General features: G+C 38.8%; 1 protein-coding gene across 1 annotated transcript in view; it reads left to right on the forward strand.

Moving 5' to 3' along the window:
* Positions 1-5,538: 5,538 nt before the first annotated feature.
* Positions 5,539-14,722, forward strand: part of LOC145446605 (CD109 antigen-like) — a 36,554-nt gene continuing 27,370 nt past the window's right edge. Inside the window, exons 1-9 of the mRNA XM_080324950.1 lie at positions 5,539-5,558; positions 5,785-5,939; positions 6,003-6,031; positions 6,753-6,924; positions 8,677-8,888; positions 8,948-9,075; positions 9,470-9,702; positions 11,531-11,625; positions 13,547-13,629. Coding sequence (XP_080181076.1) covers positions 5,539-5,558; positions 5,785-5,939; positions 6,003-6,031; positions 6,753-6,924; positions 8,677-8,888; positions 8,948-9,075; positions 9,470-9,702; positions 11,531-11,625; positions 13,547-13,629 — 1,127 coding nt within the window. The remainder of the gene's footprint in view (positions 5,559-5,784; positions 5,940-6,002; positions 6,032-6,752; positions 6,925-8,676; positions 8,889-8,947; positions 9,076-9,469; positions 9,703-11,530; positions 11,626-13,546; positions 13,630-14,722) is intronic.

Raw genomic sequence — 14,722 nt, forward strand, 5'->3', positions numbered from 1 at the left:
GGTGGTCTTATCAAAAACTGATGCATTCGACAACGAACGCATCTTTATTGATATTACCCAAATAACTGGACAATAATATGGACCTCTCCCTGATTCCTTGAGAATCGGTTACCCGAAATATTCAAAATTAATCTAGCTTTAAATAATAGTATATGGTAAAGTTTGATTTTATTGAAAGACTATTTGTCATGTTTCTAAATTGATGGTTTCATATTGACTACGTTCTCTTATCACCAAGGTGCAAACTTGAAGCACCGTGCGTTTTGAGTGCTTATTACTTTCCGGTAGATCGCCAGGCATTTTTGGATCGCGAAACAGCTCTCGCCATAGCTGAGGTCTCTATCGACACGTATTTATTGTATTCGACTGGAAATATAGCTCACTGTGATATCGGTGACGCTATCATTATGGCAGATAGAAGATGATGATATTTTATCATTAGGAAACAGGTTCGTTTTTGGTACAAATTTGGCTACATGTACCCAGTGATTGATCGCAGTATCGTCGCTATCCCGGAAGTAGATGTCGCGCATCCCAAGTCTGAGCAATCCTGCTGTTCGTCGACCACAGTGAAGTATTCAGTAAATGTTTACCGGCAATGCTCAACGACGACTTTATTGAGGTGTTGGCTGGTTGTACAACACCATGTATCTCATAGTCGCCTGACGGGTTGGACATGAGATTTGTTGTACTACACGCTCAGAAATGAACCACCAAAATGTTGCATTTTAGAACATGTACTGGGCCTAATACGGATTGTATAGTCGGGTTACGGAGCTGAAAATATAAATACCTAGGTATATTTAATTTCGCTAGTTATAAACCAGCTCTGTCGCGCATGAGCTGTTGTATATTCCGAAATTGCGATTCCAATCTTTATGTGATGTTTCCTGATTTACTCCGAATATTTGAGATCGAGCGTAGCGCTGCTTGCAGGACTTGTAGGTTATTGTAGAAGTGTAGTTGGAACTTTCCGATCTCTTCGGTTGAATTTCTAATTTTTCTAAAGACTGAGATGCGGGTTATTTGAGTATCAACGGAAAGTGTTTCGAAATATTCTGGCGAAGTAATCGCTTAAACATTCTTAGTGATTTCATGCTGATTATCACCAATACAGTCCGTCCTCTCGTACTCTTTTCACAGAACGATAAACATGATCGTACTTGGGATCTTATTCTTAATGCTCAAAGTGGAAATTTCTGTCTTCGCACAGAGGTATGGATACCAGACATGGGGTGATTACTTCATGAATGTAATCGATTGCGATTACGATTACTTCTGAATCACGCGATTACGATTACGATTACGATTACAGCAAAATCAGGAAGTAGTCGATTACGATTACGATTACATCGGAAAAGTAATCACGATTACTTACGATTACATTTATTTTGCTTCTTAGAACTAATCCTACAAGATATATTGAAGACAATATAGGGATTGCGTCGAAAAGGCCTGATGATATGACAACAACTTTCTCAATAAATGATGCGCTATTTGCTTGTTACGTCATAATGTACCCATTGCCCAACTTAATAAGGGACGATTTATCGCATCCAACGATTTGCATTCTTGCCAGGTCAGTAACTGCCGCACCCAAACTCCCCAATAGGGTGGTAAGAGCGCTCGAAGGGGACTCAAAAGTATTTGGTAAAACCAACATAAATTATAGAGTATCTTCGTGAGATTTGATTAACTTGAACGTTTTTTTCGAGCTTCGCGATTTAAATGTCTTTTGATAGCTTGATTTTGAAATGCATACCTCTCACCCTCATGAAAAAGGTATGCATAATTTACAGAAATAAGCATTTCGGTACCGGTCATTACCGAGCCAAGACATACCAAAAGACAAATGCAGTTTCGGCCAACATGCGACTCCAATAAGTGTATTACTAAAGAAAGAACCTGGCCAAACTTTGAGCATGTGTCCATTGTCAATAGCCGCGCTGGGTGTGCTTGACTAATAATCATATCCTAAAAATCTGAGCCCACAATAAAATGCCACCCGGGCCACCCACAGAGGAATAAAGACAGGGCAATTATTTGTGCGTGTCTCACGAAAGTTTTTCTTTTCGTCATCTACGTTTGGGTGACTGCAATATCTTTTGATGTTATATATAACAGACCGGAGGTCACGAATTAACAACATACAATAAATTAATTACAACAACATACCAGATGTTCTAATTATGAAGTACGTGCCCTCAGCTCCACAGGTAAATCTGACTATCGGGGGCTGAGAGAGGCTTAAAAATGAATAGTAATATAATGCAATTACTAATGTTATTGACAATAATTCAGTCTTCAACTTGAAAATTGACCACCTTATTGGGGCCCAAGACCAACGTTCGGAGTGTGGGACGAATTGCTGTTTTGGTCCTTATTCTAGCTACAACCCACGCCACCATGGCTTCAAAGTGGATGGCTACGGCAGCAGGTAGAGAATTGCGAAATAACGATTGGCGCCCGTTCAAAAGTATAGAGTCATATGAGAATAAGCTAAAGTGACCATAAAATTCTGCCTTCTACTTGATACAGATACTGCACGCTGCCGTTACGAGAAACGGCAACGAACGGTTAGGTTATGATATACATCAGCAGCTGTTGATTTTTAATGCTTCGTTGAGGAAATTATAATGTTTTATTTGGCGAGTACAAAATTTCAAATCTTTGCTCGGTGTACGTACGTACTAGGGATGGTGTGAAACTCTGAAAGGTTCAGGTTCGTGTGGACGTAAACCTTTTTGAAAGGTTCGGTGTGAACACGAACGTGAACCTCATGACGTCACGTGACGTCGTATTTATAATTCCAACCCAACATTTTAGTGAAGTTATAGCCTATATTAATGTACACGACACCTATAGCGATGACTCGGGCAACAAAATGCCACTATGCTAAAGTACAAATTGAAGTTTTTAACGTCGGCAAATGTTTCAGCTGGGGCAATCAAATGGTATAATAATCCCATAAAATTTATAACTTTCGTCGCTTTGCCAACAATTTCGACAAGGACTTGCAAGGGAATACAAGCTTACGCCTTAACGGTCCAGGCCAGCCCAGTGTTGGGATCAAGTCACTACCTTCGAGTCGCGAGTCATTTCCAGTCATTGCACATTCTGACTCGAGTCAAGTCAAGTCAATCGAATTTCGAAGGTGACTCGAGTCAAGTCAAGTCACTCGATTTTTGGAGGTGACTCGAGTCAGGTCGAGTCAAGTCAAGTCAAGTCACAAGTCAAGTCACAATTCAAGTCAAGTTGCCTTTTCGAAGTATGAGGCATGACTACGTCATTGCATTTTGCTAGCTGTCTGAAATAAAAATATAATGGTCACTGATTTTGAACCGATGAACGAATATAGAGGTAAATACACGCAAGAAAGCGATGTATTGCTCACATATACGTAGAACTGCTAAATTACGTGAGTAATTGCATAGCCTCAGTTCACAGTTACCAGCCAATAATAGAATAGAGAAACGAATTAATAAGATGCAATACATTACCCATTTACATACTGATATGATACAATTCGAGCCTACGCCAATGGTTGAGAACTATATAACCTAGGTTCGAATTCAATTTCAATAAAATTAAATTAAATTACTTTACTATACTAGTTTACGACAACGTTAGCGGTAAGCTTCGATCACTTCGTTTGCGGTCAATCTATTTGTGAGAGAACAATGGGGGCTCAGTTAAACACACGATCATTGAATGATTGGTCGCTCTTGCGGGTTACACCAGCGTTTCGCGAACAATCCGAACATATGCTAGACACAGTGATTTTTATCGTCACCGATGACTTGATGACTTGAAATTGACTCGTGAATTTTGCTCCGAGTCACGAGTCAATCCACATTTCTGATACGCCGAGTCAAGTCAAGTCAAGTCATTTGAGCAAAGTGACTCGAGTCAAGTCAAGTCATTCGAAAAAGGTGACTCGAGTCATCCCAACGCTGGGCCAGCCCGACAATATATTCGGCGCCTGAGTATTGTGACGTTATTTATTGGGCAGAGTGTAAAATGGGATTCTATACTTGCTACCGATATTACCCCATTAACAAATTATACAGCAGTATAGCCAACACCCCAATCCCACGGATTTTGTTTTTATGATACAATAAACATATGAAGTCAAGATTGACCACGTACACCTGCTAGATTTTTTACATTAGACAACGATATCAATTCCTTTGATTGGTCGAATAAGCATAATTTCCTGGCTATACATGTAGTGCATCTCGCTCTTGATGTTGTGTCAATGTTGGTCAAGCTCACAGCAGAGAGTCACTAAATATTCACAAACGGAATACAGGTTATTTCGAGCAAAATTTTTGAGATTCTGAAGGTGCATGTTCGTTTAGTGTTGATTTTTTTCTGCTGCCAGCACCTTGCATTGAGTGGTCAGCAGTTGAAATGCAATAAATTTCAACCAAAGCTGTTATAATGAAGTGAAAACTGTAATATGTCAAAAAAGGTTTGCAGGACAGAACCTACCAACGTTCGTTTGTGAACGTGAACCTCTAAATTTCTGAGGTTCAACACACACAGAACGCGAACGTGAACCTCACGTTCACACCATCCCTGGTACTTACTGCATAGGCCTGCTGCTCGCCAAACACCAACAGACAAATTGCGTTTAACTATAAGCATAACCTTTAACCAAACACCAATACATAAGTTGCCATTTGCAACTAGGCTGAATGGTGATTATTATCCTGCTACGAGGTAGCGGCGTCTGGATTGTTGCGATAACCTGATATATCGCTCGGCAGGTGTTCTTACAATCACACTATACAATGTACGTCGAATATCTATTTACATACAGTACAGTACAGTACATACAGATACTTCTTACGCAATCCTGAGCGAAGCTAATACTTCTGACGTAATAATGAACAGTAGTGTTTGTAAATCAGTCGTTTGCGCTATCATTAACCTGGTATAATATCTTTTCCTTGTTCGCGAATGTTGAGTTTATGTCATAGTCCTTGTACAGATAAAAAGTAATCGGTCTTTCACAAAGAAATCGATTAGATATGGGAAGTAGTCGATTACGATTACGATTACTTCGGAATTTTTTCGAATGTAATCGATTGCGATTACGATTACTTGAAAATGCTGTAATCGTCGTAATCGATTACGATTACTAATCGCGATTACCCCATGTCTGATGGATACGTCTTCATTTTCTATCAACACTTGATGACGACATATCTTGAATATCAAACAAATAATTGCTACGAAGTGGCCTAATCGCCCCAAGCTGAATATCATAGGACACTCAAGATTTTGCCATGAGATGTTAGTTTTGTTATCATTACTGAAACACCAATCATATATCAGGCCATTAAGAAAAACAACTTCGACAAATCAATATGTGTGCGTATAGATTTCAGATACACCGATTAGTAGCGACACCATAAAAGCATATCAATCATAATGTATATCCCTCCATATAGATCTCGTCATGGCTATCGATGCGTGGATTTGAGTAGTCGTGGTTTGAGGTTATTTCATATTGATTTGCCAATTTCGACGATGGCTCGTTTACGTCCAAGGTAACTGATATTCTTCGACCCCTCACCTCTCCTAATACATCCATCAGTTTTTGTTGGTTGGTCTCCAACACTCCATAATCGTGGTTTATGCATAGGAAATAGTATATATATACATATAGCCTACTAGAAGATAGCCTGAGTGACCGTCCCAAATAGTGAATACCACTGCCGAGTAGATGTAAACAATTTAAAATGCTCCAGTCAATCTTATTTTTAATCTTGATAGATATGCGGCGTATGTTCCCACAAATATACGACCCGGAGTTCCGTATTCGATTGAAGTCGAAATCCTGCCTGGTCTTCAAGGCTCCGTTAGCGTGACTGCAAGACTGGCGTCTGCAATGGGATTTGAATCAACGCATACGAAGGAGATAACGACGGGTATATTATATGTCGGTAAAAGTGTGATTCTATTTACTATATGGTTTCTTATTTCTTTTATAGGTCAATCGAAATGTATCCAGTTCGATGCGGTAAGCTTAGGCCAATATTGTAACAATAATATCAGATATGTTGAGACACCCTGGAAATTCCTGGTTTGTGTAAACACGATGCGTAATATCACGACACTAATTTCACGCCAATGTAGGTTGATATTGTTTGTATAGGTTTATTTTAGTCTCGTTTATCGGAATAAACCAGACCACACGTAGAATTGTTTGGGATTTTGGTAACATTGAAATTGCAATTTCAAAAAGAGTTGTATAATTATATGCCGTAATTGTTCAAATACTGTCGAGAAAACATTAGAGCATGATTCTTCAGGAAGACTTGCATTAGATTTAGCTGATGTAAATACAATATGGGATGGTGGGAATTGGAACACACGAAATCGTCGACGGTTAAACGGTTATAGCACGTACACTGTAGCGGAATGGATGTTTTGTTGATGATGACCGCCGGCTATAACTATGGTGCATGATCATGTAGTCCTGATCAAGGATATTTGTTGGTCCGCTGAAGACAGGGTTTAGAAACGTTTTTGGTGAAAGAGGCCATATTGATCCTGTAGTTTCAATTGGAATACTTTAGAAGCCAACACGTCTCAAATAAAGTTTCGTGACTTTATGGCTAAAAACATTTAAAAAAAATTAATAACATGTTTTAAACAATGGCCCTGTTTTAAACATGTATTTAAAATTGATGTTTGTTATTAATATCACCCAACATACTACCCTACACTTCACGTAACAGATACCACAGGAGTACAGTGGAACAACCGATTTTCGGGTGTCGGTAGTTGGGAGAAATTCAACTTCGGGAAATGTTTTATTCGATGCTTCCTCAGAGAAACTCAATTATCACAAAAAATCTGTCTCCATTTTTATCCAGACCGACAAAGCTATTTACAAACCAGGACAAACTGGTAAGTCTTATATAAAATTAACTCGAAGCCCGCACCCATCTTCTGATAGATATTGCAGTAAAACGACGGCTATGGACACCGAGGAACATTGCGCAACCAAAGAAAATCCCATAGTGTCGATAACTTATTGACTGACAACAGTACTTTACGATTGTATTCGATTTAGTAGTTGCATCAGGACGCTGTATATAAGTCAGGACAAATAGCTGTAAATAGCTTATTATCCCTTGGAAAATAAATCACTGAACTTGTATTCGGCAATGAAATAAATTATCTTGGGGTGCAAACGACTTTCGTTTTTATAAGCCCCGTATACCATGATTTTATTAATTAAATATTAATAATAATACCAATAGATGCCTACGAGTTCCCAATAGTCTTTAAATTTGAGTACCAAGACACGACTTATTCATGCGTACAAACATAATCGAATATACAGCAGTGTTGGGATCAAGTCACTACCTTCGAGTCATTGCCCATTTTGACTCGAGTCAAGTCAAGTCAATCGATTTTCAAAGGTGACTCGAGTCAAGTCAAGTCACTCGATTTTTGGAGGTGACTCGAGTCAAGTCGAGTCAAGTCAAGTCAAGTCACGAGTCAAGTCACAATCCAAGTCAAGTTGCCTTTTCGAAGTATGGGGTATGATAACGTCATTGCATTTTGCTAGCTGTCTGAAATACAGATTGAGCGGTCATTGATTTTAAGCCGATGAACGAATATAGAGTTACATATACATGTAAGAAGGCGCTGTATCGCTCACCTATACGTAGAGCTGCTAAACCATAGTTTATAGTTACCAGGCAAAATAGAGAATAGATACGAATTGATAGGATGCAATACATGACTCATTTACAAATCGATATGATACAATTCGAGCCTGCGCCAATGGCTGAGGACTATATAAACTATTTTAGAATTCAATTTCAATAAAACAAGAGGTTTGGTTAAGGTAAAAACAGAGATTAATTACTTTACTATACTAGTTTACGACAACGTAAGCTGTAAGCTTCGATCACTTCGTTTGCGGTCAATTTATTTGTGAGTGAACAATGGAGGCTCCGTAAAACGCAAGATCATTAAATGATCGGTCGCTCTCGCGGTTACACCAGCGTTTCGCGAACAATCCAAGCATATGCAAGATTCAGTGATTTTTGTCGACACTGATTACTTGATGACTTGAAATTGACTCGTGAGTTTTGCTCCGAGTCACGAGTCAATCGATATTTCTGATACGCCGAGTCAAGTCAAGTCAAGTCATTTTAGCAAAGTGACTCGAGTCAAGTCAAGTCATTCGAAAAAGGTGACTCGAGTCATCCCAACACTGATATACAGTAATGTATGAATGATCGAATGCCCTAGTCCGACTGTGATCCTGTATTTTCTTATGGTACTTTGTTCGGATCCGACTTCGGCTAAAAATAACAACAAAACATACTGGCAATATTCGCCCTGGCTATAAATCCGCATTAAAAAATCCGCTTCAGCTCCGGGCAAGACTACAAAAAAAATCTGGTAGTAAACCAGTCCGTGGATTATTGACAATGCCCCCCTCACTAGTATATGGTAATGCTGATGCATGTCTATTGTCATGTGAATTCTATTGCAATATGTTTTGATTCTGTTAGATATCCATCCTTATAACAATTAGGCCTATTCTACCTTCAGTGAAAAACACGACGGGTATATTTATGATTATCCTTCTATGCACCTGTTCAAATGGAATTGATCAACACTGTGAAATCGAAGAATAAGAACCGTATTTTTCAGTGAAATTTCGAGCTGTCGTCACAAAACCAGACCTTCTACCTTTCGTCGGCCATGCGAATTTCAGATTGGTCGATCCTAAAGGAAATATCGTGATGAGAGAACGTAACGCAACGCTCAATCGTGGGGTTCATGGTTCTAAGTTCCAGCTCAATAGATACTCCACTCGAGGAGAGTGGAAATTAAGCTATGAAGTTCATGTACGTGAAATCTCTCATCGGTGTATTCCTGTCTCGCTGATATCATCATGCTATTGCAGGGTTACGAAGACTTTATCACGGTATCTATTGAGGAATACGTTTTACCCAAGTTCAGTATCGAAATCAAAACAGATCAATCGTTCTTACATCAAGGGTCGACTGCTCTGACTGGGAAAGTGAAAGCTATGTATGTATGAATTCAGTCTAAATAGAACTGATTTCGTAGATAATGAAAACAGCTTACGATAGGCTGGTATTTTGCTGGGTATTCTCGCATGATAGTTACGGGATCAACATATTCCAATATTACTTGGATATGGCTTAAATCATGTATCTGTGACTTGACACAACCTAATTAAAGGGCAATATTGACATTATGTATACAAATTCTTGATTTGACATCACGTGCGATGAAGTGGTATTCAATGTATATATATATAATATGCATTGACTTAGATTTAATACCATCTGTAGATCATACCATCACAGCTTGTCATATGAGTTGTCTATTATTACGTTACTGTGTTTTTTAATCAAAAATGCCTGCTCAGTTTACTATCACAATTTATTATCGAATTCAGGTATACTTACGGGCAACCTGTCAAAGGATCTGGTTATGTAGAAATCTCCACACCGCGCCACGGCGAAAAATCGACGCGTCCAAACGCAATACGCATTGACTTCATTGTAAGCATTTGCCTTCTGTCTGCGTATCAGCCCAACTCGACGCATCAGACTAAATCACCATCTTATCAGGAATTCGCCGGAGAAGAAAACTTTGTCATTGATGTCAAAGATATAATCACAACTTTGGGTTGGAACCCACAGCAATCCGGCTCAATTTTAAGCATTTTCGCTGCAGTGACCGAGCAACACTCTGGACAAAGCTTTAACGGTAAAGTACAGTAGTAGAGCACAGCTGATACATTTTATATTCCTCATCACTTGATGGTACTCGAATATCAAGCACAGAGGTACGAATAGTATTGATATATAATACCTCGAATCAAAAAATTGCACTTATTACACACTGGTGAAATCCACATCTTTTCAATATTGGTAGCATCAAAGTATCATGAAAGTTACGTAACTGTTTTTGTACGATTTTCGATGTTAAGTCACGTAATAAACCATATCGAAAACAGAAAGAATCATCGCTACGTTTTTAGGATCAATTCTTTCCGTGATATTGGTCATTATTAAGAATTAGGACCAGGCAGTCATACGTATTTCTATATATGCTAGGCTTAACATCTTTTGGAGTCGGGAAAGGAGGATGCTTAATCAAATCATAAAAGTTGGCTTACTGGTATTGAAAACAGCTGATTTTGATATATTATGACCCGCTCGAACATCCGCATTATATATTACGCGTCATTTATGGCGTTTAGGGATGGTGTGAACCTCGTGACGTCACGTGACGTCATATTGCTAATTCCAACCCTGCATTTCAGTGACGTCATAGTCCATATTAATGTACACGATACCTAGCGACGACTCGTGCCACATAATGCAGCAAAGCAATGCTGAAGTACATATTGACGTATTAAATGTCGCCAAATGTATTAACTGGGGCAATCAAATGATATAATAATCCCATAAAATCAATATCTTCCGTCGCTTTGCCGACAATTTCGACCAGGATACTTGCAAGTGAATATAAGCTTACTCCTTAACGGTATAGGCCAGACCGAACAATGTATTCGGCGTGTGAGTAATGATACGTTGATACTGAGCAGAGTATAAACCGGGTTTCTGTACTTGCTACCGATATTACTATAACAAGTTGTACGGCAGTAGCCAACACCCCAATCGCACGGATTTGTTTTCTTATGATACAATAAACATATGATATCGAGATTGACTTCGTACGCCTGCTAGATTTTCTACATCAGACAATGGTATCAATTTCATTGATTGGTTGAATAAGCATTATTCGCTGACTACCTACCCTACATCTAGTGTATTTCGCTCTTGATGTTGTGTGATTGCGGGTCGAGTTCACAGCAGAGAGTCACTAAATATTCACAAACGGAAAGCTGGATATTTCGAGCAAACTTTAGTAACAAAGCAGGTAAAATGTTTGAGATTGTCAAGGTTCATGCTCGTTTAGTGCTGATTTTTTATGCTGTCAGCGCCATGCATAGACTGGCCCGCAGTTGAAATGCAATAAATTTCAACCAAAGATGTTATAATGAAGTGAAAATTGTAATATACGAAAAAGGTTCACAGTGCAGAACCTACCAAGGTTCGTTTGTGAACGTGAACTTCTAAATTTGCGAGGTTCACACACAGAACGCGAACGTGAACCTCACGTTCACACCATCCCTATACGTTTCAGGTGACCCCGACCATTAGCCTAGCTGTCAAAGCTGTAAAGGGGGATGAATTTGAAAAAAATGAGGACATTTAGGCTTCCGCGATTTTCGATTTGCTGCAAAAGGAGGACTAATCCTCCTAAACGAGGACATATATAACACTATTATATGGTGTAATTCAGAAGCCTGTAACATGTAGCAGTAATCATCATTTCAATGGAATAGGAAGTTACTAATTTGGAGACATCAAATTCGCATCACCAGATTCCCTTTTAAACTTTAAACTCAGAAATGACAGAAAACAACCAGCTTTACTCATTTCAGATACTACAACTATGCGACTGGAGCGACTAAAAATAAAGGCAGAGAAGCTTTCAGCACCAGAATACATCAAACCCGGTTTGCCATATTCGGCCTATGTGAGAATTTTACGATATGCTATGAACATATTCCGTGAGCCGGTGGTTCAAAAAGTTTTAGTCGCGGCCCAAAAGTTGTTTTTGGTGGGTCGCCACATATTACCCAGAGTTGACATTCCTTTTATATAAAATTTCCGAAGGGAAAAGCAAGAAAACTATGTTGCCGTTTTTCAGCATGGCATAGACGTTGCATGGGCATGCTAAGATCGGTGCAACCGCAAATCTATATATATACAATCACAATCAAAACTGAGAAAAGCCGACTTGGTTTCTTCCAAGCTTCCTTTGAAACACGAGAAATCATTTTAAAAGGGTGTTTTCTATCGACATTGCGTCTCACATCATACGGTCTTTATTATTGAACATTAAAAATTGTAAAGGACGATTAAAACCGAACTATATGGTTTTCCGATGGGGCATGATGACGAACTTACCAACTACTTACTACTGCTAATACTGATGATAGTGGTAACCCGATAATATAGGCCTAACTTATAATGTGAGAAGGGGTTCGCGTAAATATCACTGCGAACCATTGGCGTAAGCTATATGGCAATATTTATTCTAGCAGTCAGAATTTTAACGATACCTATATCAGTGCGTCTGTATCACATAGAACAGTGGTTCTCAAAATGGGGGCGCGCCCCATTTGCGAAACGCGGAAGCATCTAAGGGGGGCACGCAGCCACCTGAGACAAATATTGTTCCTTGAACTCAGAATGAACTTCCAAGTTTCAATAACGACAATATTCCTTATTGGATTACGATTTTAAATGTCATAATTTCGTCGTACCATCCATACACCGATGCTACATTTTGACCGATACGGGACCTTGCATCGACCAGAAGATATATCTGTATAAAGAGTATCTTTTAGCTGATGCTGCTATGATCTGTCTGCCAAACACCCGTGCCGAGTGCGTAGAAAAGCACAAAAATAAAGATAAAGAAATACCCTATTTCCCTGACGTATTATGTGCCTTTTGAATCTAAGAAACAAGGATTTAAATCAAAGTGACTTAAAACGTCGCAGTAGCCACTCCGATTATAATCAATTAGGACACTCTTAAGAAGCGCAGCCCAAAAGTACTAAATTAAATCATTCTGTTCTCGAACAACTGCGACCATTAGAGAAAAAAATTTGTCACTTGAAAAAGTGCCAAGTTTTAATGGCATGCGGCCCGCGCCGTTGGTTTTCATTTGCATTATCGTCAAATACGCTTCAGCAAAGTGCAAGTGGGGTGAAAGAACGGATTAGACACTAAAGTCGTTAAAATATCTATATGCCACGTGCTACCATTGCGTATGGTTAATTTTGACAAAATATTCAACAGAAAGTATTTTCGCGCTCGATGCTATTTACTTCCAGCTCATAATTATTGCTCTGTGCATAACGAGAATTTCATATTTGAGAAGTCTCTCAACAGTCATAACCTTCCATGCCATCAAACTATGCTTTGGGATTGTGAACATTCTTGCTGCTCCATTTAGAGATTTTATGGTATGTTGATAAGACGTGGGACAAATTTTCATTGTCATCAAAGTGTGGGGGGTCTAAAGAAGTATGAACGCCACTGATATAGAGGTTAAGACGTACAACTCAATTTATAGGTTGGCTTTTTTATTTTATTGGATTGGTGTGTATTACGGGTGCCACTCGAAGTCACAATTTGGTAGGAAAGTCCTCCAGATCTCAGAACTAACAATTACCAATTCATCCTTATTAAATCCTAACTCATATTGTTGAAATTGAATTGAATGGTGCCCATGTGTGTCATAGTGATGTACGAGTCCATATGAGTCAATCATCACTGTTGAGTGCTAATACTTGGCTTACAAGATGTTTGTATGTTGGCAATCATGAATATTAAAATTATACTGATCAATATACAAATATTGTAAACCTTGTAATTGCTTATAGGTAAAAGTATCGCAAAAAGACAGCAGCTCGCTATCCGTCGGTGAATTGAGGACAACTCGTGTCCAAATCGAAATGAGCTACTCGTGAGTATTTAATGCAGTAGTTCTTAACCTTTCTGAAGGGCGGACACTTAATTATATTTGGATGATTTCATGGACACATTATTGAAAATTATGACAGCCACATAATCGACAAATCGGATGCATGTCAATTTTGAGTTGGTGCACCCTTTTTGCCAGAAGGCAGATCGTCCATTTACTGACATTCCACTAGTGAGTGTTTGAAAAATGTGATTGATAGATGATACAATGATACTGATAGATTACTTTAGAGCAGTGGTTCTCAACCGGGGGTCCGCGGACCCTTTTGGGTTCGCGAAGCATTTCCAGGGGGTCCGCGAGACCTCGAAATTTGAAAAATGATCGATAGCCTAATTTGTAATTTTTCAATTAGGCAAATCACGAGACAGATTCGCTTCATAACTGGTAAAACTTCACGACCACATTACAAAAAGGGCTGTCGGAAATGAAATATCCTACAATAAAAACTCATTTTAATTGATGAATGGACAACAGCCTAATGATACAAACATATATAGCTAATTGAAGATGTTTTGTTTGGGTTTGTGAAAAAATAAGGGAAAATAAGGGTGATTTCGAAATGTTTACACGTTGTCAGTCTCAGAAAACTAGTGAGCAGTCGCTAGAAATGGAAATTTTTGATCCAATTTCTTCTGTAGTATACATAACCACTACCACTGCTGCTAGATAGATAGGCATGGCTAGGCTGGACGTTCGTTCAAAAATCTGTTAATCAATTTTGGTGCCTTACGGTGTCGTCGGAAGCGTTACGAGTTAATATTACATTCGCCACCACCTATCTTTGCGGAAATGGTTTTTCAGCACTTGTTCATATCAAATCAAAAGCGTGGGGTTTCAAGACACGACCACTTATTTTAATAAATGCTCTTGAAAAATTCGCTTTGAAATAATAAAAATAGATGCAATTTCTACATATTGTATGACATTATTTATAACATTAGTCATTTTGTTGCTGTTTATCTCTATACTACAGTTAAATTTTGCACAAGTCATATCACGGTTGCACGATAATTGAGCTAAATTTGAACGAAAACTTTAGGGGGTCCGCGGGGGTCCCTGGCGACCAAAAGGGGTC

Source organism: Botryllus schlosseri, chromosome 9 (genome assembly GCF_051294905.1).
Source record: "Botryllus schlosseri isolate E-star chromosome 9, Bs_hap1, whole genome shotgun sequence".
Taxonomy (NCBI): Eukaryota; Metazoa; Chordata; class Ascidiacea; order Stolidobranchia; family Styelidae; genus Botryllus; species Botryllus schlosseri.